Source organism: Harmonia axyridis, chromosome 5 (assembly GCF_914767665.1).
Source record: "Harmonia axyridis chromosome 5, icHarAxyr1.1, whole genome shotgun sequence".
Taxonomy (NCBI): Eukaryota; Metazoa; Arthropoda; class Insecta; order Coleoptera; family Coccinellidae; genus Harmonia; species Harmonia axyridis.
Genome location: NC_059505.1, coordinates 22,159,225 through 22,185,223, shown reverse-complemented (window position 1 = coordinate 22,185,223; position 25,999 = coordinate 22,159,225). Strand labels below are relative to the sequence as shown.

Below are 25,999 nucleotides of genomic sequence, written 5' to 3'. Positions count from 1 at the left end.
TAAATTAATGGATAAATCTTGATTTCAATTGCTAGCAAAACGAGAACTTCGACTTTGGACACCTGCTGTGAAAAAAAAATCCTTGAAACAAAACGAGCAAGTAACATCAAAAAATTGGGCATTTTAGACAGATTTAGAAATGGTACAATACACGAATCTTATGCCCATAAAACTAGGTATTTTCATCATTTTACCGATGCCCTACTTAACTAAGTTGAAACTAGGAACCCCGCTATCAGGTAATTTTGCCGCTTGCTATGACATTACATTTGATACTGGGCTTTGTTATTATTTGTTAAAGTCACAATAGGGAAAAAGATGGATTAGGGGAAGCGAAAAAGGAATATTATTGAAAAAAAAGGTAAATTAATTTAAAACAGACATAACTTTCGATTATTTATTTAATTCTTAAATCTAACTTACCTACAGTAAATGTTCAAACTGTTTCCCTCGGACTCTAATGCATAAATGACACCGTTTTATAAAATTACGATTCAATTTTCTTAAACTAATTTCCGATATGGTCCGGGCTGCGTCGAATACGCGTTCACGCAATTCTTCCTCGCTTCTTATTGGTTTTGCATACACTTTGTCCTCTAAACATCCCCAATAAAAAAATCCAGTGGATTCAAATCCGGGGATCGCGGTGGCCACAGTATGGGTCCTAATCGCCCAATCCACCTGTCGGGGAATGTGTTGCTGAGGTGCTCGCGAACCCGCCGAGCGTAGTGTGCCGGGCAGCCATCTTGCTGGAACCACATCCTCTGCCTGAGTGCCAACGGGGCGCGTCTTCCAATAATCCTGGCAGGTCATTTTGAAGCATTTCCAGGTAGTTTGCCCCGTTTAAAATAGCTGGCAACTCGACCGGTCCTATTATTTGGCCGTTAAAAATTCCCGTCCACAAATTGATTTTGAATTGGTATTGGGACCGGTCTTCTCTTGTTTCGTGCGGGTTTTCTAGTTGCTAGCTATGGATATTATGTAAGTTGGTGTATCCGTCCCTTCTGCAGGCCGATTCATCGCTCCACAACACTTCATTAAAAAAGTTGGGATTTTCTCTCCACTTTTGTATCATTTTTCGACAAAATTCAACACGCGGTGCATAATCAGTCGGCTGTAGAGTTTGTACGCGTTGAATGTGGAAGGGATGGTATTTGTTCCTGTTCAAAATTCGTTGTGCCGAGGATTTGGGGACTCCAGTACGGCGTTCAATATTTCGCACTGAAGTTCCTGGCTCCGCTCGCACTTCTTCTAAAACGACGTTGTCGTCAATCGTTCGAGGTCTTCCAGATCGGCTATTCGTCCCTGGTAGTCTGCCCTCGCGATAAGCATTTGCAGTTCTCAAAATGACTTCGTAGTTGGTAGGATTACGATTCGGATATCGTTCCAAGTACAACCTTGCAGCCAATCTTGCATTGTAACTCACATTGCCTCGATTTGAAACACGCCTGGTTTCGCCGTAGATTAAATGCATGTCAGCGTACTCACTATGAGTAAACTTGTGATTCGCCATGGTTGCATACACAAATCAGTGTCCGATAGAGTGCCGAGTTGTCACTTTATTCCACAAATAAATAGTAAATCAGAGTCCAGAGAAATGCCAAGTCGATTTTAGTTAAGGAACACACGAAAACAGAGACACGGAGAACACGGGGATCGCACGAAACGCAAGGTAACGAACTGATTTGGTTTGCAGGGCCATCGCTGCTCTATCCATCCCTTTCTTTACCAAGTAGATAAAGAGAGACAGAACAAGTCTCTCTCTAGGGACGGCTAGCGAGGTGCATAGTTTTAAATTAGTTACATAGGGCATCGGTAAAATGATGAAAATACCTAGTTTTATGGGCATAAGATTCGTGTATTGTACCATTTCTAAATCTGTCTAAAATGCCCAATTTTTTGATGTTACTTGCTCGTTTTGTTTCAAGGATTTTTTTTTTCACAGCAGGTGTCCAAAGTCGAAGTTCTCGTTTTGCTAGCAATTGAAATCAAGATTTATCCATTAATTTACGGAAATCCACATAACTTTTTGACAGAATCATACTCATGTCATCTCAAATAACTATTTAAGATTCCATTACAACAAAAAAAATAAGCTTCGAGAGCTTTCCAGCAGACTTCTGACCCTGACAATGTTAAAAAAGGTGAAAATTCACTAAAAACGTAATTTGGTAATAACTCGAAAACCATGCAACTTTTACTGGGGTCATGTTAGGCTGGTTAGGTCCCTCTTTAGCTGACCTACCTCCGGTGTCACTGTGACGTGCCACTTATGGGACACCCTGTATATATATATATATATATATATATATATATATATATATATATATATATATATATATATATATATATTTTTTAATTTCACACTTCTCGTGGTAGCCGTGATACCCGGGCGCACGCGCCAAGAGTACCTCCGTGAGTTATATATATATATATATATATATATATATATATATATATATATATATATATCAACAATTTTAATTCCCAATATACAACAATAGTTATAAGTTAGATAAGGGGTGTGGGAAAATTGATAAGTGTTATAATGTCACTCTTCTTTATTTCATTTAGTCGACGTTTCGATCCCGATGGGGACCTTCTTCAGGACTCTACAATAGCAATAGAAAACAGTCAAAATAAGGCAATCACAAAACATGTAAAAATAGTACATAACGAAATACAGAGTTGTAAAGATCTTATTTGAACACAAATCAATAGCTCCCAAGAAAGCAACTAACAAGAACATCAACAACTTCAGCGAAAAAAGATCTGATACTTCGTTAGTAAAGGAGTAGAAATCAATTATAATAAGTAGATAAGGTAAACAGAATAATCAACAAAATGAGAGGTTGTCAAAAATGTTGTCAACCAGACTTGCCACAGAATATACGCACATGACAGATGAAACATAGAGTAGCATTAAATCACATTGGTCGCAGTAATTCACTCTCACCGAACTCAGAACAAATGCGATTTTTTTGGAAGATTCCATGAACCGAAACCAATCCCCTCTCACAGAAATGGCCTAGAACACAGAATTCATTTTCACGTTATCCCTATGACTGCTGAACTTGTTGAAATTCTTTCTGTATGTGATCCATCCAATTCTCTCCCACCGAACTGGTCATAATGAATCAAATAAGAATAGATGGAGCTGATATTATTTACATCCCTTCTGTAGTTCATCGAACAGGTTTGGCGTTTAATATGATACATCTCTAAGAAACATCTTTTTCTTCCACTAACTTCAATTTCTAGGATTTTGGTGGAATCATAATTCATTGGATGATCTTTGTCCCGGGTATGGTCTGCTAGGGCACAAATCTTACTTGAATTCTTGATGTCGCTTTTGTGTTGAGCAATCCTTCTCTTCAAAAGCTGAGACGTCTGACCAATGTACACCTCACTGCATATTGAACAAGGAATACAATATACCACACCACTCATGTTATCAACAGTCATCCTATCTTTCACTCGACTGTATAATCTGTCAATTTTAAAATAAGATTTCTGAATCAACATAATTTCTGTGGTCTTTAGGAGGTTAATTAATGCGTTTGTCATACCATTAATTAGGGGAATAGACAAGTAAAGAATTCTACCCGTGTTCTCAGTGTCCACAGTGGTGGATGCGCTCCTCTCTCCATTCGTTGGCCGTGTCGAAGGAGTGGTATTATAAATCAATCTGGACAATAACCTTTTTGGGTATCCATTCTCTAGCATCAACTGTACCAACAACCTCAGATTCTGCCGCCTTAGACTTGGATGGGCAACCTTTTCTATGCGATTCTTCAATCCTAAAATCATGTTTACCTTTTGTCCATGTGAATGATTAGAAAAATAGTGTATGTATCTCCCTGAACTTGTTGGTTTTCGGTACCAATCCAGAATCAGCCTATTTTCCAGTGCTCGAATCACCCTTGTATCCAGGAATGGGACTCCATTCGCTATTTCTTCCTCCAAAGTAAACTGTATACTTTCATGTTCACTGTTAAACCTGTCTAGAACGAAAGCAACCTGGTCTTTAGGTACAGTACATATTAGATCATCAACATATTTCTTGATGAAAGGAATGTGAAAAGGAATACTAACAAGAATGCCGTCCAGAAGGAAATCCATCACTAATTCAGCAATGGATGGACTGAAGTTGGAACCCATGGGGGAACCGAGCACCTGCTTGAAGAACCTACCATTAAAAAGAAAATAGTTTGAAGAAAACAGGAACTTGATGGCATGGATGAATTCTTCTTTTGGTAGACTTGTGTGGTTTCTGATAGTATCCCACTTGTTCTCAACAGCTGAAACTGCCAACTCGACAGGAATGTTGGTGAAAAGAGATACAACGTCCAGGCTGATCAGGACATAATCAACAGGTAACTGGAAATCATTTACATACTGGGCAAAAGCAAAGGAATCTTCAATAAAATATCTACTTCTGGTAGAAGAAAGATATTTAGACAGGATGTCTGAAACAAAAACTGACAGTTTGGATGTGGGGGTGTTAACAGATGATATTATTGGTCTCAAGGCAAGAATGGGTTTGTGGATTTTTGGTAAACCGTAGAATCTAGCTGGAACTGAATTGTAAATGTACAGTGATTTACCTTGTATTTGTGTTATGTGGCCCTCACTGACCCATCGTTTAATCAATGCATTACATTTACCTTGTATTGTAACGGTTGGATCTCTGTTAGTAAGAAGTTGGTAATATTGTTCATTAAGTAAAATTTTGTTGGGGAGCTCTATGTACTGATCCTTATCCATCAAAACCGTAACATTGCCTTTATCAGCCCGTAACACAAGCAATTCTTGATGTTCACTTAGGTATCTCTTACAGTGGTAAAATTCTCTCTGGAAAACATTATTAGTCCTTTTTCCAGGTTTGATGTAGTTTGTGATAATATTAACAGCTTGGGAACGTTTGATGAAAGAAGAGTGACATTATAACACTTATCAATTTTCCCACACCCCTTATCTAACTTATAATAAATATATATATATATATATATATATATATGGGGGCTGGATAAATGCGCGGTCTTACATGTGAAAAGGGGAAAGATAACAACAGGAGAAGCGATGCTTGTACAAGATGAACTGGAAATACAGAGACTAGATCCAGAGGGAACCTACAAATACCTAGGAATACAGCAAGGTCTAGATATAAAAACATCGGAAGCGAAAACAACATTCAAGCAAAAGTTCATGGACAGAGTAAAAAAGATTGTGCAGAGTAAACTGAACGCCAAGGCGATGTTCATATCGATAAGTACATGGGCAATACCTTGTTTGGCCTATTCTTTCGGAATACTCAAGTGGTCGACAACAGAGCTAAAAGCCATTGACACCCAAGTACGAAAGCTCCTAACCAAATATGGAATACACCACCCCCATGCCTCTGTGAACAGATTATACATACCCAGAAAGGATGGAGGGAGAGGACTACAAAATATAGAGACCACACACCACAGAGCAACCAGAGAACTCAGGCAATACATCCACTCAAAAGACACACCTTTCTTTCAAGCACTCATCACAGAGGATGAAAACATCACAGCCCTAAACCTAGCATCCACAGACCAACAATCTCAACCCCCTGATATTGCACAATTAACTGAAGAGTGGCATGGTAGAGCACTCCACGGTAGATATCCAACGGCCCTCAAGAGAAACAATGTGGATCGGGAAAGGTCCCTAACTTACCTCAGAAACGGGTATCTGTATGCGGAGACGGAAGGCAGACTAGCAGCCATTCAGGATCAGGTTGTCCCAACAAGGTCATACCTGAAAAATATAGCAGGATGTAATATACTTAATGATAAATGCCGTAAATGCTCACAGCACGTTGAATCCATACAACACATCACATCATCATGCCCTGTACTCGCACCCAGGGCATATACAGAACGCCACAATGCCATGGCTAAGGCATACCATCAGGCCATCGCCATAAAATACGGGTTGCTGAAAACATCCAAAAAAATACATGAATACTTACCTCGGGATTTCATGGAGAATGATAAGGTAAAACTCTACTGGGACCATCCTTTCGCCACGGACAGATCGATTGCCCACAACCGACCTGACATCGTCATCTTCGAAAAAGATCCAAAGAAGGTGACAATACTCGACATAACCATACCAGCGGATGATAATGCTGACAAAGCGCATACTGAAAAAATTGTCAAATATCATGACCTCGCTTTTGAGCTGAAGGAAATAAACCATCTTACCTCAACAACAATTCTTCCTCTCATCATCACCACCAATGGACTTGTTGAAAAGCATCTGGCGGAAAACACGGAAAGGCTGGGACTTGACGAAAAACTGATTGAAAAAGCGCAGAAGGAGGTCATCTTATGGACCACCCGAATAGTCCGAAGTTTCCTGACCACCAGCTGATAAATGTCTTGATCCGACCGATCCGGCATTATCGACAGCCAAACCCTATTAAGGTGATTTAAAAAAAAAAAAAAAAAAATATATATATATATATATATATATATATATATTTTTTTTTTTTTTTCACACTCTCGTGGGTTCAATTAGATTCGCCGGGTGCTAGCACCAAGGCGAGATCCTCTGAGTCCTAATGAGGATAGACCACCTGCCGAATGATGTTGACCGTCCCCAGTATTACGGCTTTCTGCATCCAACATAATGCGTTGATGGGGAGTTGAAGTTCTCGTATGTGTTGTACGGTTTTTCTGTGGACGAGTCCATTGCAGCTTATTATCATCGGCTTTATTTCCACCTTCTGCAGCCTCCACATGCTCTTCATTTGTCTCGCTAGTGCCTCGTATTTGCTTATTTTGTCTTTGTAAGCCTTCATGAGGTTCTGGTCAAAAGGCACCGCGAAATCGATTATGGTAGCCTCGTTTTTCTTTATATATATATATATATATATATATATATATATATATATATATATATATATATATATATATATATATATATATATATATATATATAAAGAAAAACGAGGCTACCATAATCGATTTCGCGGTGCCTTTTGACCAGAACCTCATGAAGGCTTACAAAGACAAAATAAGCAAATACGAGGCACTAGCGAGACAAATGAAGAGCATGTGGAGGCTGCAGAAGGTGGAAATAAAGCCGATGATAATAAGCTGCAATGGACTCGTCCACAGAAAAACCGTACAACACATACGAGAACTTCAATATATATATATATATATATATATATATATATTCATATATATATATATATATATATATATATATATATATATATATATATATATATATATATATATATATATATATATATATATATATATACGCAGGGTGGTCGTAGGACTATCGGGGAGTGACGCCCCCGCGTACCCGAGTCTCCACAGCTCACTTGAGGTTAGCACCCTCTGTGAGTTTGAAACAGTTAGCTCCCATTACAAGAAGTAATAGAAAACAGGGCGGCGGAGAGCCTCAGGTCGGCTCTCCTCGGAACCGTCTGGATGTTCGACCTGTTGGGGACGGATGTGGAGCAAGCGGCGCACCACCCCGAGACGGCACCGCAAGGCCAAGCTACGTTACTCTGCAAAGAGTGAGCTCGGGAAACTTGAGTGAGCAAAATGCTCACTCCGTTACGAGTAGGAGACGAGATCGGCGCACACGCTGGACGTATGAAGAAAACTGTATTTTGATGCGTGCGCACTATATTGCTCTAGACCTGGTTGAACGGTCCACTAGAACATACAGACAGGCCTTGCTTGAGACCTGGGAAGAAATGTGTCCAAACAGACCTTCGTATGCTCAGTTATTGTCAAATAGAGTGAGATGGATGCTGAAGGGCGAAAAACTATCTCGTGCTGAAATGGAAAACATCAGAGTTAGCTGCTATCCACTTGAAACACCACAAGAACAGTGCTCTCAAGCAGAAGGAAATAATAGTCGTAGATCACTGCTGAGAGTAAGGCACAGCGGGCTTTTCGTGAGAAATGAACAGACTGAGACGATTGAACAACAATTTCTTCAGAATCTCATGAAATTTTCGGGTATAAATCCCGAGAGTAGACCGAAAATACCACGGCTGCAGCACTCAAAACAGGTTTTGGAGACGGTTAAATGTCTCAATTCAGTGCTTTCTGGACATCTGGAAAATGTTGACACACTCATTGGGCTGGTGGATATTGTGTATGCCGGAGCTGCTACAATCTGTGAAATGCATGGAGAGAGAGTAGGTGAACACAAAGCTAGAAGACTGGCTGCTCCTCCTCCTTGGAAGAGACGTCTAGAAGAAAAAATTGTTTCATTGAGGAAGAAAATAGGAAAACTCCATACTTACCTGAAATCACCAAATCCATCAAGCAAGATCATCAAAGCTGCCAGAAAAACGGCTTCCGAGTTCAAGATCAAACGGAAGGACCCAAATTACCAAGAAAAAATCTCAGTGCTCTGCGATCATCTGAAACAAAAGATAAAAGCATTAGGCAGTCGCATACACCGGTACAATGAAAGAGTTAAAAGACACAAGAATAATAAGATGTTTTTTCAAAATCAGAAGAAATTTTTCAGAGACCTCGAGGAAAATAGTGCCGGGAAAAGTAGCCAACTTCAACTTAAGTCAGCTGAAAAGTTTTGGAATGAAGTGTGGTCTAAGAAAACCACATACGACGAGAATATTCCTTGGATACAAGAAGCTACATCCAAAATCCCAGTAGTCAAAATGGATGAAATTTACATCACGGGATCTGATGTTGCAGACGTCTTGAGAGGATCCAATAACTGGGCAACCCCAGGGTGCGACAACCTGCACAATTATTGGTGGAAGCACTTCACCAATGTCCACGAAGCTCTGTCAATACTACTAAGAAGATCTTTATCAGATCCCAACCTAATTCCAAACTTCTTCACTCAGGGCCAAACATATTTAATTCCGAAGGGTGGAGATCCTGCAAACCCTCAAAATTACCGCCCAATTACATGTCTCCCTACAGTGTATAAAATATTGACAGCTATTATCACGAAACACGTAAACAAACACCTACGAACACACAATCTCATGGCTCCAGAACAGGGTGGTGGGCGAATTAAAACAAAAGGCTCCAAGGAGCTCCTGGTTATTGACTACATAATCACTAAACAGGCACGTAAGAAACTGAGGAATATCTCAGTCGCGTGGGTAGACTATCACAAAGCGTTTGACTCGGTACCTCACTCCTGGCTGCTAAGGGTTCTCGAAATTCATGGCATCGATAAGGGAATCATCAATCTCTTGGAATTCCTAATGTGTTCCTGGAGAACCTCCCTCTCTGTCCGTGTTGGAGATGAGATAAAAAAGTCGAACAATATCGAGATAAATCGAGGTGTTTTTCAGGGCGATACTCTCAGTGCTGTCTGGTTCTGTATGGCACTCAATCCTCTGAGCATGCTACTCAAGAACACAAAGTACGGATACATCGTTGACAGGCCTAGACAAATCCGAGTTAATCATAGTTTGTATATAGATGATCTCAAATTATATGGAGCCAACTCTGATCAGCTGAGAAGACTTCTAGAAATAGTCTCGCAGTTCAGTGACTCTATCGGTATGAGTTTTGGGATTGAAAAGTGTGCGACCCTGGACGTGATACGCGGAAAAATCCAAAACGAAAGGCTTGCAACGACGTTGATGAATCAGACAGTCATACCATCTTTGGGCGTAGGAGATTCATACAAGTATTTGGGAGTCCAGCAAGCTTTGGATATTCAGACATCGGAAATGAAGAAAATGTATAAGCAAAGATTGATCAAAAGAATAACAATCCTTCTGAAGTCGAAATTGAATGCTCGATCACTTTTTACTGCCATTAATATCTGGGCAATGCCCACAATAACATACTCATTTGGGATTTTGACTTGGTCGACAACGGAACTGAAGGAAATGGATAGAGTGATAAGATCCCTACTGACACAATCTGGAGTACACCATCCCCACTCATCGGTGATCCGCCTGTACCTGCCACGCCATCAAGGGGGCCGGGGCTTGCTTAGCTTGGAGGATGTCCACAAGGAAAATATAAAATCATTACGGAAGTATTTCCTTGAAAGAAACTCACCATTTTTCCGGGCAATCCGTGAAGCGGACCAACATCTGTCGGCTCTAAGACTCTCAGAACCAGACGTTCAATGTTCTGATCGATCAATGGAGCAGCTAATTGAAGAATGGAATGCTAAAGCATTACATGGAAGATATCCTGGATGCCTGGAAAAAGAGGAAGTTAATAGGGTGGAGTCATTGACTTACCTGAGAGCCGGATACTTGTATCCAGAAACCGAAGGTAGGCTCCTGGCAATACAGGATCAGGTAATGCCAACCAGGATGTACCAGAAACACATCGCTAAGCTGGACATTCCCTCCGACCGCTGTCGCAAATGTCTCCGGGCTCCTGAGACGATACAACATATAACATCTTCCTGTCCCATCTTGGCACCAAGAGAGTATCTTGAGAGACATAATTCCATGGCAAGAATCTACCATCAGAAGATAGCACTGAATTTGGGTTTGCTCCGGGATGAAACCCCAAACCATCTATATGCCCCGAAAACTCTGATGGAAAATGCGAGATATAAACTCTACTGGGACTCTGCATTAGTAACGGACAGAAATGTGATGCATAATAGACCCGACATCACACTTTTCGACAATCAAAGAAAAACGTGTATGTTGTTGGAGTTCACAATCCCGGCAGATGACAACATTACAAGAGCATACACTGAGAAAATTACGAAATACGGTGATCTGGCATTTCAGCTAAAGGAGATGTATGACCTGAAAAAAATTAGTATTCTTCCATTAATAATATCAACTAATGGAATGGTGGAAGCGCACTTACCTGAGAACACAAAACGATTGTGTCTGCAACCTGATGTTGTCTCTACCTCCCAGAAGCAGGTCATCTTGGGTACAACCCGAATTGTTAGGAAGTTTCTGCAAGGTTTCTGAGCATGGTGTTAACTTTGATGAATCATCCAGTTAATGTCAGATATCCCTTAAAGGTGATAATTAAAAAAAAAAAAAAAAAAAAAAAAAAAAAATATATATATATATATATATATATATTTTTTTTTTTAATTCACCGACAAGCGGGATGGATCCAAGACAACCGGGTCACCACAGCGACCAAGGTTGTACTCAGGAGCTAGTAAAAAATCTTCTGACTGTCCGCGTGGTACCTAGGATGACCTCTTTCTGTGCTTGGCTAATCAGGTAAGTATCTAATTGTAGACGTTTCGTGTTTTCAATCATGTGTGTCTCCACCAGGCCATTCACCGATATTATGAGTGGGAGAATTGATGTTTTCCTCAGACCGTACATTTCTTTCAGCTCAAACGCGAGGTCATGATATTTGGTGAGTTTCTCAGTGTACGCTCGGGCGATATTATCATCGGCGGGTACCGTTATGTCTATTATCTGCACTAATTTTTCGGTCTTATTAAACAGAACTATGTCCGGCCGGTTATGCGATATTGCCCTGTCCGTGACCATAGTTGTGTCCCAGTACAGTTTGTAGACATCGTTTTCCAGGACGCTGCATGGTTGGTAAGTATAAAGCGTCCCCGTATCCCGTATAAGAGCTGTTTTCTTCGCGAGTTCCCTGTGAAAAACCTTTGCCATCGCGTTGTGGCGCTCCATGTAGTCCTTTGGAGCCAGTATTGGGCATGAGGATGTTACATGCTGTATTGTTTCCAGGGATTTGGAACATTTCCGGCAGACGTCTGTGGGTATATTGCGGCCTGTTATTCTTTTAATGTACGCTCGTGTGGGGACCACCTGATCCTGTATTGCCACGATTCTGCCCTCAGTTTCCGGGTACAGGTATCCTGCTTTGAGGTAAGTTAATGACTCCGATCCTAAGACATTATCTGATTTTAAACCTCCGGGGTATCTGCCGTGGAGAGCTTTACTGTGCCACTCCTCCGAGAGCTGCTCCATTGATCGCTCCTCTAGGTTGACGGAAGAATTTGCCAGCTGCAGTGCCGAGAAGTCATCCGCCTGGCATATAGTCTCATAGAAAGGTGAGTTTTTTGACCTGAAGTAGTTTCTCATATCTGATATTATTTTATTATGAGTTATCTGGATGTTCTGGAGCCCTCTACCTCCATCATGCCTACTGATGTAGAGTCTACTAGCGGAGGAGTGGGGATGATGAACTCCATACCTGGTGAGTAGCTTTCTTGTCTGAATGTCCAATGCCTTCAGCTCGGCAGATGTCCAGCGTACGACCCCGAATGAGTAGCTCAAGCAGGGTAAGGCCCATATATTGATTGATGTGAAAAGTGGCTTAGAATTGAGTTTAGCCTTTAGTAAACTCTTTAGTCTTGTGAAGTATTTTGTTCTTAGTGTTTCTTTCACATCGGCTGTTCTAATAGCTAGGGCCTGCTGTATGCCAAGGTACTTGTATGCTTCATGCGGTTTTGAGCATGCTATTATAGAGTCGTCCCACAGCTTTATCTCATCTCTATCCACAATCTTTCCCCTCTTTAATTTCAGTACCGCGCACTTATCCAGTCCCATTTCCATACCTATTGTTTGACTGAAGGAGGACACAATTTCCAACAGCCTTCTCAGTTCGGCTTCGGTTGCTGCGAACAGTTTCAGGTCGTCCATGTAAAGCTGGTGGTTGACTTTCAATTTTCTGGTTTTATTTAATACGTATCCATACCTGGATTTATTGAGTATCTTGCTGAGGATGTTCAACGCCAGGCAAAACCAGAGCGGGCTTAGAGTGTCGCCTTGGAAAATTCCGCACTTGATCGCTATCTCTCTCGTTTTGTTTGTTCCATTCTTGGTCTCGATCAGTAATGTTGTTTTCCATTCTTTCATTAGATGTTGTAGAAGATTTATTATTTTTTCTGATATTCCGTACAGTCTTAGTACTTTGAGTAACCAAGAATGTGGCACCGAATCAAAGGCCTTCTTGTAATCAATCCAAGCGATTGATATATTGCGGAGCTTGCTCTTCGCCTGTCCGGTAATGATCTGGTCAATAAGCAGCAGTTCCTTGCACCCCTTCGCATCCTTGCAGCAACCGTTTTGTTCTCGGGCCAAAATATGGTGTTCTCTCACATGCTTCCAGATGTGCATAGTCAGGGTGCCCGTGAGTATTTTGTATATTGTTGGCAGGCATGTTATAGGGCGGAAGTTTTTGGGGTCTGATGTTATATTTCCCTTCGGTATCATCAAGGTGGTGCCCAGTGTCAAGGATTTTGGGATAACGGTTGGGTCTAGCAGCGACTTCTGAAAAAGGTTAGCCAGAGCTTGATGGGTGCTCGTAAAGTGTTTCCACCAGTAGTTCTGAATTTTGTCCGGTCCCGGCGCAACCCAGTTGTTCGTTCTTTTGATCACGCATTGCACATCGGTTCTAGATATTTTTATGTCCTCCATACCATATTTCCAACTTTCGGATTCAGCTTCCTTTATCCAGCTTGCCCTATAGTCATGTTTCTTGTCTTTACCCCATATGGCATGCCAGTAATTGTACATGTCCTCTGTCTTTGGGGGTTCGCCTTCAACTCTTGTGTCGTCTTCCAAGCTCCTAAAGAATTGCTTTTGATTCTTATAGAAGAGCTGGTTGTTGTGATATCTTTTTGTTCTCTCGTTGTATCTCTTCATGCGGTTACCAAAAGCTTTTATTTTCTGTTTCAGGTTGTCATACAGTATTTGCAGTTTCTCCCTCAGCTCAGGTGTTCGAGCTGGTATTCGGTATTCAGATGCTATTTTTCGGACTGCTTTATGAACCTTTCTGGACACAGGCTCATCATTCAGGTAAGTATGCAATGGTCCGATTTCTCTCCTAATCTATATATATATATATATATATATATAGACAGCCAGGAATGTGGGATGGAGTCAAACGCCTTTTGGTATATATATATATATATATATATATATATATATATATATATATATATATATATATATATATATACCAAAAGGCGTTTGACTCCATCCCACATTCCTGGCTGTTAGAGGTGCTCCATATATACAAAGTTAACCAACAAGTGATTCAACTCCTGAAATGTCTAATGTCAACCTGGCGCACAACGCTGACAGTCAGACACAAAACAATATCCTATCAAACAGAGATGATCAAGATAACCAGAGGAATTTTCCAGGGTGACGGCTTCAGCAGCCCGTGGTTCTGTGTGGCCTTGAACCCACTAAGCAGTATGATCAATAGATCAGCGTACGGATACGCGATAGACCAACACACCACACTCTCGCATCTGTTTTATGTGGATGACTTGAAGCTCTACGCTAGAGGTCGCAAGCAATTAGAAGGACAATTAGAACTGGTAAGGAAGTTCAGTGGAGATGTTGGAATGTCATTGGGGCTAGAGAAATGTGCAACCGTTGAAATAAAAAGAGGGAAACTGGCACGACAGCAAAACATCCAACTAGTAGATGGTCGAGAAATAAAAAGCCTGGCAATTGAAGAAAGCTACAAATATCTAGGCATCCATCAAACCTACGAAATAAAGCAGCAAGAGAACAAACGGAACGCTGAAAATGAACTCACCAGAAGGATGCGAAAGTTGCTTGGAACGGAGCTGTCAGCGAAAAACATAATAACAGCAATCAACATGTGGGCAATACCAGCGTTCACTTACTCTGCAGGTGTCTTGACATGGTCAAAAACGGACCTAGAAAAAATAGACAGAAAAATTCGGACAACTCTGACCCAACACGGCCTACTTCACCCGAACTCTGCTGTAGAGAGAATATACTTACCACGAAGAGAAGGAGGACGAGGTCTAAGTAATCTGGAGGAAGCCTGCCGAAAAGAAGAGGAAAATATTAGAGACTTCTTTCTAAAAAAAAATCACCCAATACACCAATGGGTCGCTACTCACCTCCGAACATCCAACACTGCTGAAAGATCACTCATAGAAGAACCTGAAAGACAAAACAAGTTAGAAGAACTGAAACAGAGCTGGAAATCTAAATCATTACACGGTAGATTCTATGCTAGCCTACAACAAGAAGAAGTGGACAAAACAAAAACTCATACTTACCTCATGCAAGGATACCTGTACCCTCAAACTGAGGGAACACTAATGGCTATACAGGACTAGGTTATACCAACTAGGACATACGTTAAGCACATCATGCAACAGCAGATAGAGTCCACTAAATGCCGACTGTGCAACAATGCTGAAGAGACAATCCAGCACCTATCGTCAGGGTGCTCTCAGATCGCTGGAACGAAATACCTGGCCCGGCATAACGAGATGGGGAAAGTAGTCCACCAGCTGATATGCCTTCAAGAAGGACTCCTCCGATGCTTCACCCCACATCATTTGTATACTCCACAAGCGCTACTAGAAAATGATAACATCAAGATTTACTGGGACCTAACTATAGTCACTGACCGAGGAGTGGAGCACAATAGGCCTGATATGGTGGTGTGGAACAAAACCGAAACAACTGCTCTGATAATTGATTTTGCCGTGCCTCTAGACAATAACATAGCGAAAGCATATGGCGAAAAAATGACGAAATACGAAAGCCTTGCACGGCAAATGAGAGACATGTGGAAACTAAGATCTGTCAGAATAATACCACTAATCATAACCGCCAATGGACTGGTTCACCGGAAGACTGCTGCACACATCGAAGAACTGAAGCTGCCATCAAACACCTTAACGTGGATGCAAAAAGCCGTAATACTGGGAACAGTGGGCATAATCCGGCAAATCATATATCCCTACTAACAATTCCTAGTAGCACAGCTTACCCTTGGCCTACTGGCCCGGGTAAACTGGGAAATAACCCCACGAAAGTGTGAAACAAAAAAAAAAAAAAAAATATATATATATATATATATATATATATCTATATATATAATATATATATATATATATATATATATATATAATATATATATTTATATAATATATATATATATATATATATATATATATATATATATATATATATATATATATATATATATATATATATTATATATATATATATATATATATATATAACAATAGTTATAAGTATGATAAGGGGTGTGGGAAAATTGATAAGTGTTATAATTTCACTCTTCTTTATTTCATTTAGTCGACGTTTCGATCCCGATGGGGACCTTCTTCAGGACTCTACAATAGCAATAGAAAACAGTCAAAAACATGGCAATCACAAAACATGCAAAAATAGTACATACCGAAATACAGAGTTGTAAAGATCTTATTTGAACACAAATCAATAGCTCTCAAGAAAGCAATGAACAAGAACATCAACAAATTTAGCGAAAAAAGATCTGATATTTCGTTAGCACAAGAGTAGAAATCAATTATCATATGTAAATAAGGTAAACAGAAAAATCAACAAAAAGGTCCCCATCGGGATCGAAACGTCGACTAAATGAAATAAAGAAGAGTGAAATTATAACACTTATCAATTTTCCCACACCCCTTATCATACTCATAACTATTGTTGTATATTGGGAATTAAAATTGTTGATATATATATATATATATATATATTTTATATATATATATATATATATATATATATATATATATATATATATATATATATATATATATATATATATATATATATATATATATATATATATATATATATATATATATACAGGGCGTTCTGATTTGTTTCCGACAAACTGAAATGGGTGATAGATCACATCATTTTAAGCAAAAAAGTTCCTATGAACATGGGTCCGGAAATGCTTCGTTTCCGAGATACAGGGTGTTAAAGTTGAAAAAAATAATTCGCGTTTTCTTAAATATCTTTCGACTGATTCCAAATAATTGCATGAAAGTTGGTACATAGGGTTTTTTGAGGTGAGAAATTCAAATTTGTGGTCGATTTGGTTGTATTTTCTAGAGGGTGCCACTGGCAATCATTTCGTCCCTTTTAAACCGTAGCAACTTTTCTGTGCTACCCTGTACGTCATTCTGGACTAAAAAAATCGATTCCCGTGACTTTTCTAGTTAAAAAAGGTATAACTCATTTAAGTTGCTAGGGGAAACCGTTTCAGAGAAAAACGCATTTAAAGCCAAATCCATATTTTTGTAATCTCTAAAACATGTAGAAACAAATTTGTAATAATTTTAAATTAAATATTTTTCAGAAGTAACAATTTAGAACAAAACAAAATAACATAATAATTTTTAAAGAAGGTATTCGAAATGTCCATCGTTCTGTTAAATGCACAAATGACATCTTCGAATGATTGATTGTTTTACATTCAACAATTGTTGCGGCAATAGATTTAAAATGGCTATACACAATGACAGATTTAAAGTGTGTTAGATTCAGATGTCATTAATTATAATATAGTTAACTAAGCTTATCAACAAATACAGGAAAATGGTATTGGTTACCAAAGGCCCGAACGAAGCATACAAAGAAGAAATCATCTACAGAGAAATAGGATTTTACAGACCTTCGAAGAAAATAAAAATTCAGTATTCGTAAAGCATCCCAACAACGCAATATTTCAGAAAACAGAATATTCAGAACTTAAAAACAACAATTACATAGCATACTATTTCTACTTATTAGTGGGCAATAGAAAATCCGCATGCATTTCGCTTTAGAAATTTTCAAAATGAATTTAAATTCAATATTTGAATAGAAATAATTTCATGAAAAGATTTCGAAGCAGTCAAAACATATTAAAGAAAACGCGAATTATTTTTTCATTTTTAACACCCTGTATCTCGGAAACGAAGCATTTCCGGACCCATGTTCATAGGAACTTTTTTGCTTAAAATGATGTGATCTATCACCCATTTCAGTTTGTCGGAAACAAATCAGAACACCCTGTATATATATATATATATGTACATATATGTTATATATTTATATTTATGTACAGTTGACAACTCTACAACGAGTATGCCATCTGTGATAAAAGACATAGAATCAGTGAATCCCCTGTTTTAGTATTAATAATCTAGAAGGTTTATGTGTAAGTACTCGTTGTTAAGACTACGAAGATTGATGTTTTATAGAAGTTAATAGTTTGTACATTTCAATATATAACATGAAAAGTTACAGTGTTTATCTTAATTAATATTCATTGAAATACTTAACATGGTGTCAGAAGTGGTTTCTGTATAAACAGAACGAAAACGAAAACAAATTGTGTTGAAGATGGAAGCAAACGATTTAAGGCAAAATCAAAGCTTGAATATGGAAGTGAGAAATAATGGAGTAGGTCATAATATTCCCACGTTATCCTTGGAAGGTAATTTATCTCGCAAATGGGATGAATGAATTGTAGATTTCAAAATTTATCTCAGAGCTAGTGATCTGGAAGGTGAGACTGATTCAAGAAAAGTTGCTCTCCTATTACACTATATTGGTAGTGAAGCTCGAAACATTTTCAAGTCATTTGAGCTCGACATTGATACGTGTACATACAAGGATGTGATAAGTATGTTTGAAAAACACTGCAAACCAAAGAAGAACCTCACGATAGAAAGGCACAATTTCCTAAGCAGATCACAAGGAGAAAAAGAGACTGTAGAAGACTTTTTAATAGCCCTGAGAAACCTGAGTCAATCATGCGAGTTAGAAGATCTTAAAGAAAGTCTAACATGTGATTTATATATCATAGGTCTGAATTCCAAATATCAAAATAATAAAGTAGAACAGTGTCAGCCTTGCATTAAATACCGCAGAGCTAACAGTCGGCAGCCATTATTACCACATGAGCTACCTACTTTACCATGGCAGAAAGTAGCTATTGATTTCTTTTCATATAATAACTTAACGTATATTTTACTTGTTGACTATTTTTCAAAATATTTTGAATTAGCTCCTATGATCAATACCACTGCCAAAGAAGTCATAGGAATTTTAAAATCCATGTTTGCAAGACATGGTATACCATTAATGGTAATGTCCGACAATGGTCCTCCATTTACTTCCATAGAGTTCCAAACATTCTTGAAAGATTGGGATATCGAACAACTTAGTTCAAGTCCACATTATTCCAAAAGTAATGGATTAGTAGAGAGAACAGTACAAACTATTAACTTCTATAAAACATCAATCTTCGTTGTCTTAACAACGAGTACTTACACATAAACCTTCTAGATTATTAATACTAAAACAGGGGATTCACTGATTCTATGTCTTTTATCACAGATGGCATACTCGTTGTAGAGTTGTCAACTGTACATAAATATAAATATATAACACGCCCTTTTCTTAAACAAATACGGAAATATAAAATTAACATCACAAGTAATAATATGAAACACAATTAACTTAACAGTATATATATATATATATATATATTTTTTTTTTTTTTCATTTCACACAAAATGTGGTTCCTCTCGGATTACTCGGGCAAAAGCGCCAAGAACAATCCGACTGATTAGTGTGGAAAGAGTACTTGTCGTATTATGCTGACGGTTGCCAATATTACGGCCTTCTGCATCCAAGTTATGGTGTTCGAAGGCAGATCCATCTCACACAAGTGCTCAACGGTTTTTCTATGTACCAGCCCATTGCAGCTAATCACCAATGGCTTTATTTCCACTTTTTCCAGCCCATAAGTTTGTTTCATCTGCCTTGATAGTATTTCGTATTTGGCGATCTTCTCTCCGTAGGCTTTAGCAAGGTTTTGGTCTAACGGCACCGTAAAGTCTATATATATATATATATATATATATATATATATATATATATATACATATACACATATATATATATATATATATATATATATATATATATATATACATATATATATATATATATACATATATATATATATATACATATACACATATACATATATATATATATATATATATATATATATATATATATATATATACCATGTGTACAGTCCACAGGCCCTGCTGGAGAACAACGACACCAAGATCTATTGGGATATCCCAATAATAACCGCTCAGAGTGTGGAAAACAACAGACCTGACGTGGTGGTATGGGATAAAAAGAAAAATAGTGCCATAATCATAGACTTTGCAGTGCCTCTAGATCAAAATCTCGGAAAATCCTATAGAGAAAAAGTGGCAAAATACGAGACACTGGCAAGGCAAATTAAGATAATGTGGAATTTGCAGAGAGTGGAAATAAAACCTCTCATCATAAGCTGTAATGGGCTCGTCCATAAGAAAACCGTGCAGCATCTGCAGGAACTCCAGCTTCCCAACAATGCTATCTGTTGGATGCAGAAGGCCGTTGTACTGGGGACGGTTAACATCATCCGTCAGGTGCTTTACTCCTATTGAAGGTGACGACAGGATTTTTACCTTGGTGCTCCCACCCGGTTGATCCTATATAACCACGAAAGTGTGAAGGGAAAAAAAAAAAAAAAAAAAATATATATATATATATATATATATTTTTTTTTTATATATATATATATATATATATATATATATATATATATATATATATATATATATATATATACACATACGAGAACTTCAACTCCCCATCAACGCATTATGTTGGATGCAGAAAGCCGTAATACTGGGGACGGTCAACATCATTCGGCAGGTGGTCTATCCTCATTAGGACTCAGAGGATCTCGCCTTGGTGCTAGCACCCGGCGAATCTAATTGAACCCACGAGAGTGTGAAAAAAAAAAATATATATATATATATAGTCAACAGAATTTTCTTTATTTGGAAGTGTCAGGTTTTTAATGAAGTTGTTTATTTCATATAAAAAATATATAATTATACATGACATGACACTCATCAACAAAGACAACAAAATACTAACAAAATTGAAAAATAAAAAACAAAACTCCGACCGCATCTTGGACTATAATTCCAACCATCACACCGGACAAATACGAGGCACAATAATTGGATACATTGACAGAGCCCTTAAACTTACATCACCGGAATTGAGACCAAAAATTATAAAAGAATTGAAAGACCGACTTATTAAGAACAACTACCATACAAAGATGACTACACCACTAATAAACCAAAGAATACATAGACTGTACAACACGATAATAACTGAGGAAAAGAAAGAACACAAAACACGAATACCAATTCCCTACACAAAAAACTTATCACATAAAATAACGAAGATATTAAAACCCCACAACATCGAATTAGTCCATAAACCTCAAAATCAAATAAAGGAGATTTTCACTAAATTAAAAACTTCAACACCCAAATCTAAGAAGTCTAATCTAGTTTACAGTATTCCGTGCAAAAACTGTGACAAGCAATACATTGGACAAACATCACAGAGATTACACGACAAACTCAACGCTCATAAATACACAAAAAACGCAACAACGGCACTAAACAAACATAAAAAGACAAAAAAACACGAATTCGACTATGACGAGACAAGAATACTAACAATAGAGCCAAAACGAAAACAGAGAGAAATATGGGAGATGATACACATACAATCAAACTTGGAAAAAACAGTAAATGATAGAGAAGACGTAAAACAACTCAGTCAATTTTATGTACCACTCCTTAAAAAACCGACACAACAAAAAGAAGAAGACAAAACCTAAAACGTGACACATACCAAAGAAGACTGACTTTGACATTCACGTTCCAATATTGTGAATTGACGAGATATTGATGGAGGGATACATTTATTTTAATAACTTATTTTGTGAAGTAAACTATTGTGTATACTATTTTAAATGTTTGTGTTTTTTTACAGGCTCAATTTTAATTAATATTTTATATTGTAAACTATCAGATGAATCATTTTTACTGAAGAAGGAGAGTCTCTCCGAAACGTATAATTATATATTTTTTTATATGAAATAAACAACTTCATTAAAAACCTGACACTTCCAAATAAAGAAAATACTATTGACTATTAAAAAGCAGGTAAATAACATGATCAAAATTTATATTTATATAGGTATATATATATTTTTTTTTAATATCTTCATTCAAACGAAGATGGTGATGTGTTGGGTTCCTGATTGCACTCATTTCAATGTGAGACTTGTAAATTTTTCAAGTTTCCTAAGGTTACTAAGATACGAAATAAATGGGTTCAACTTATAAGGTGAATAATATAGGTGGTATTTTAGAGCAGTTGGTAACAGGGGATCTCAGCTTAGCTGAGAAAGGTTTCTTGATACATGATATACATACTACCACCAGTTGCTGACCTTCATTTGCCTCCCTTTTTGATAATGCCCCAACTGACCCCTGAACGAGTCCTCCAAACTGAAACTATTGTTAGAGCCAGAATCCATGTTGAGAGGGCGATAAGGAGGATCAAAGTGTACGAGATCCTTCAGTACATCCCTCAGACTCTTAGGATCTACGCTGAGGTGTCCCAAACAATTGGAGCGTTGTATAATATACATTGTACAATAGTTTTCTGAGATCACTACCCTGCGTATCCATCGAATACATTTCAGCCGTTTTGTTTTGAATAATGTGCACATTCCAGTTAAAGATGAAATTTCCCACCGCAAAAAATAAATATTTTATGAATTTTAGCAGGTCCTCTAATATAAATCTTTAGTCGGCAAATCTTTTATTTATACTCAGACTTATCTTTAACGGTAAGACATGTACGTCTAAAATGTATAGAAAGGAAATTCTGCAGCAATATCTGTATGATCTGACATCTTCAACTTCATAAAAAAAAAATTCTTTCGAAATGGAGTTATTGCTGAACTGATTGAACACCGTTCTCCCAAAGACCCTGACGTCGGAGACCTAAAGAACCTTTATAATCGACTTACCCTTGCTACCTGGGTAACAATTTTTTGGTCTCTATTTGACAAAAATTTAATCTTGATATCAGTTAAAAGTATGATTTAATAATATTATTATGTGGGCTGAAGGTCAATTGCCTTAATTACCGTTATTTATTTATTTCATTAGTAAGTTCGTAAGTTGAGAAAACTATTATATTAGTATCAGATGAATGAAGAATTTATTAAAATTTATGGGAATCAATCATAATATGTAATTGATTAACTAAGACCCTTTTCTGCATTGTTTATTCATTATATTCTGGTAGTTGAATATATCATTATGAGACCACAAAATTGTATAAAATGTTAAGTATATTCCACAATATATGATTCTTTCAATATCAACAAAACTGTGTCTGAACAGTAGGCAAGCTAACAAAAGTATCCAATCTAATTAAACAGTTTTAAATATACACGTTTAACAAAACTGTAATAATCTATTGATAGGTACTTTGGTGTTATGCAACAATAGGACAAGAAATAGTTTTTTCACAATTAGGACAGGAGCCTTGAATTTTATCAAAGTATTTTCGTGAATCAATAGAAGATAACCATTCAAAAAGACAATCTCTATGATAATTATTTTCACAACATTTGTTATCACATATTACATCTGGCAAATTACCCTTTATATCAGAAGAAAAACATATACTACAATCAGTATTTGTTTTCAATTGATCGCTGTTTGGATCTTCAGAAATAGAAGTATCCTTTGGTTCTTTTGGGAATTTTTCAATTCCCAATAGAAGTAGTAATTGCTCATATAAATATCCTTGATTGTCCCAATTTTCTAAATTTTCTTTTATTTTATGTTGAAATTCATTTACTAATCTATCTGGACCAACAAATGCTAGATTAGGACATGAATTTACATTACAAGGATCTAAAGTAAGAATAACAGAAAAATTTTTTTCAATTAAAACTCTTCTATAATTATATTTTCTCAAACAATCTTTTGGATCTAAAACAATACAATTAGCATCTATCAGGTCCAATAAATCAAAGAAGGGTTGAAGATCTTCTATATATCCTAAAAACTTATTATACAATTCCTTCAAATTTGAAGACCTTGCTTCCAGAATATTTTTTTTGTTTGGTGGCACATCATATTTTTTGAAGAAAAAAATATCAGAAGTTGTCTCAAGGTCTATACCTATTTCAATGGAATGTGTTCTATTAGCTTGATCAGTAAATACTATTTTTATTGAAGACATGTCAGGTGTACCTTGAAGTGATTTCAAATTTATATAAAATTTTTCAAATTCAATGAACTCAGATACAATCTTACGCAAGATAGGTACAATATTTTTCAAAGGTGGGTTATATTTGTCAATTATTTTGACAAGTTCTTTCATATAGGTAGATATATTTCTGGATTTAATATTCCTTATTTCCTGATATATTCCTGAAAATCTTTCTTCAAGAGAATCATCATCCGAAAATTCGAATTTTTTTATATCGTCTTCAATATATTCTCTGATTTTTATAGTATATACATTCGCACCCACAATAAGTGTACCAGCATAAATAATATCGGCACCATCTCGAAATGCTTCTATTAATGGCTGATCGAAGTATGCATCCATTGGTAAAAGGACATCATTCTGTCTACCTTCAGAATGCATTATTTTAATTCAAGGTGAACAAATGTCTTGAATATACTTGAGGTAGTCTAATTGTACAGTTGAATTTTCAGACAAAGTTTTGCAAAATTAATTTCAAGAAAATGTTATAAAAGATCATTGGAAATGTAAAATGAAAATTGTTACCAATAACAATAGTTTCAGGACACTATAATTATCAGACCAGACTACAAAGATAATATATATAAATAGGTCTATGCATATGGATATTAGGTCTATGGGTTTATGTCAAACTACTAGCAAACTAACCTACAGTTCATTCAGGAATTGACCATATTCACCGTCGCCATATTGTTATGCGACAATACCAACTACCCAGTGTTCCCAACGAAGAAATATTGAGTTTACTAGAAAAATACCGTTTGACACAAGTACGATATATATAAATATATATAAAATTATTATTTATTATTATTAATGTATTCTATAAAAGCGATTTTATTGTATTTCAGGAAATTCAAGTAAGATAATAAAAGTCGGAAACTTACCATTAATTCAAATTCTGAAATGAAATACAAATTTAGGCTGAAAAATATTTTGAAATAGAATTACTACTTCCATTCAATACGCAGTCATGTCCCAAATATCATACAGTAATCATACAAATGTAATTTCAAATGGACCGCCATGTCATAGAATTGAGAAGTTTTAATATAAATATTTACTATTCTGTGGTCATGTAGAACTACCAGCCTTCTGAGAGTTCTTCAAGGTCACCAAAATTGGTTACATCGAGAACAAAGGAAATGTCAAAGAGTGTCGCTTCTGTAATACCTCTCTATTCTGTGGTGTCACCCCGGGGCTCAGCGCACTAGAGCTTCGAGCCCTTGCTATGAGTGGAACGTGCCAAAACGAAACTGTCAAATTCAACGTAAACAAACCAGCGTTCTATAGCTGTCTCGTACTTTATGCGAAGTAACGGTCTTCTTTCTCTCTCACACCTGTCAGGGCTCGAAGCCCCAAAAATGCGGGGGGTGTTTCAGGGGAAGGTAACGCGAGGGCTCTTAGAACATTAATAATCTAATCTATATTCTAAGCGAGGGCTCGACGCCCTGTTTACTGGAACACTACAAGTGCGCTTCGGTACGCTTCGGAGCTGTACCGAGGAGCTCCTGACGTTGGCTGGAAAGCACCTAGTGACATACCGGGTGGCTCTTAGAATATAGATAGTATTATTAGTATTCTGTGATAGATAGATAGATTATCAATGTTCTAAGGGGTGGCTTTAGAAAATCGAAATTAAGTTGGTACTGGCCCATTCAGTAACATTTTGAATTGCAGATTTCGGGTTGGCATTGGAAATGTCATTGGCAGGAGGTTAGATTTCAGTTTGTTTGTGTTATTGGTTTTGATCGAAGAAATTTTGAAACTTAAAAGTTTTATCAATTTCAAAGACACATTGATTAGTTTATTTGAGTATTTCTCACAGTACTGTTTGAAAAAAGAAGAAGGCAAGTCATTACAAACTGGATTATTAGTGGAAGAAAACCTGTGCAATACGATTTCACCTTCAAAGAATCATTGAATGATTTGATTGTTACCAAAAGCAACCAATATATCAGTCTGGATAAAATTTGACCAAAAAGCATCTGGATTTTAATCAATCAACGTCAACATTACATA

At 37.2% G+C, this 25,999-nt stretch overlaps 3 protein-coding genes across 3 annotated transcripts; 2 read left to right on the top strand and 1 right to left on the bottom strand.

The window, feature by feature from the left end:
• Nucleotides 1–5,082: 5,082 nt before the first annotated feature.
• Nucleotides 5,083–6,405, top strand: LOC123680883. The gene has a single exon (XM_045619001.1). The coding sequence runs from the start codon at nt 5,083–5,085 to the stop codon at nt 6,403–6,405; it is 1,323 nt and encodes a 440-aa protein (XP_045474957.1).
• Nucleotides 6,406–7,666: 1,261 nt separating this feature from the next.
• On the top strand, nt 7,667–10,948 carry LOC123680882. Its single transcript, XM_045619000.1, has one exon. The coding sequence runs from the start codon at nt 7,667–7,669 to the stop codon at nt 10,946–10,948; it is 3,282 nt and encodes a 1,093-aa protein (XP_045474956.1).
• A 12,016-nt stretch (nt 10,949–22,964) lies between these two features.
• LOC123681101 (E3 ubiquitin-protein ligase FANCL) lies at nt 22,965–24,638 on the bottom strand. The gene has a single exon (XM_045619307.1). It carries the CDS (start codon nt 24,356–24,358, stop codon nt 23,192–23,194), a length of 1,167 nt encoding a protein of 388 aa, XP_045475263.1. The 5' UTR covers nt 24,359–24,638; the 3' UTR covers nt 22,965–23,191.
• Nucleotides 24,639–25,999: the final 1,361 nt, after the last annotated feature.

What these genes read in the sequence shown, in the direction of transcription:
- LOC123680883 (XM_045619001.1), top strand. Translation starts at nt 5,083, where the DNA reads ATGCTTGTACAAGATGAACTGGAAATACAGAGACTAGATCCAGAGGGA.
- LOC123680882 (XM_045619000.1), top strand. Translation starts at nt 7,667, where the DNA reads ATGCGTGCGCACTATATTGCTCTAGACCTGGTTGAACGGTCCACTAGA.
- LOC123681101 (XM_045619307.1), bottom strand. Translation starts at nt 24,358, where the DNA reads ATGCATTCTGAAGGTAGACAGAATGATGTCCTTTTACCAATGGATGCA.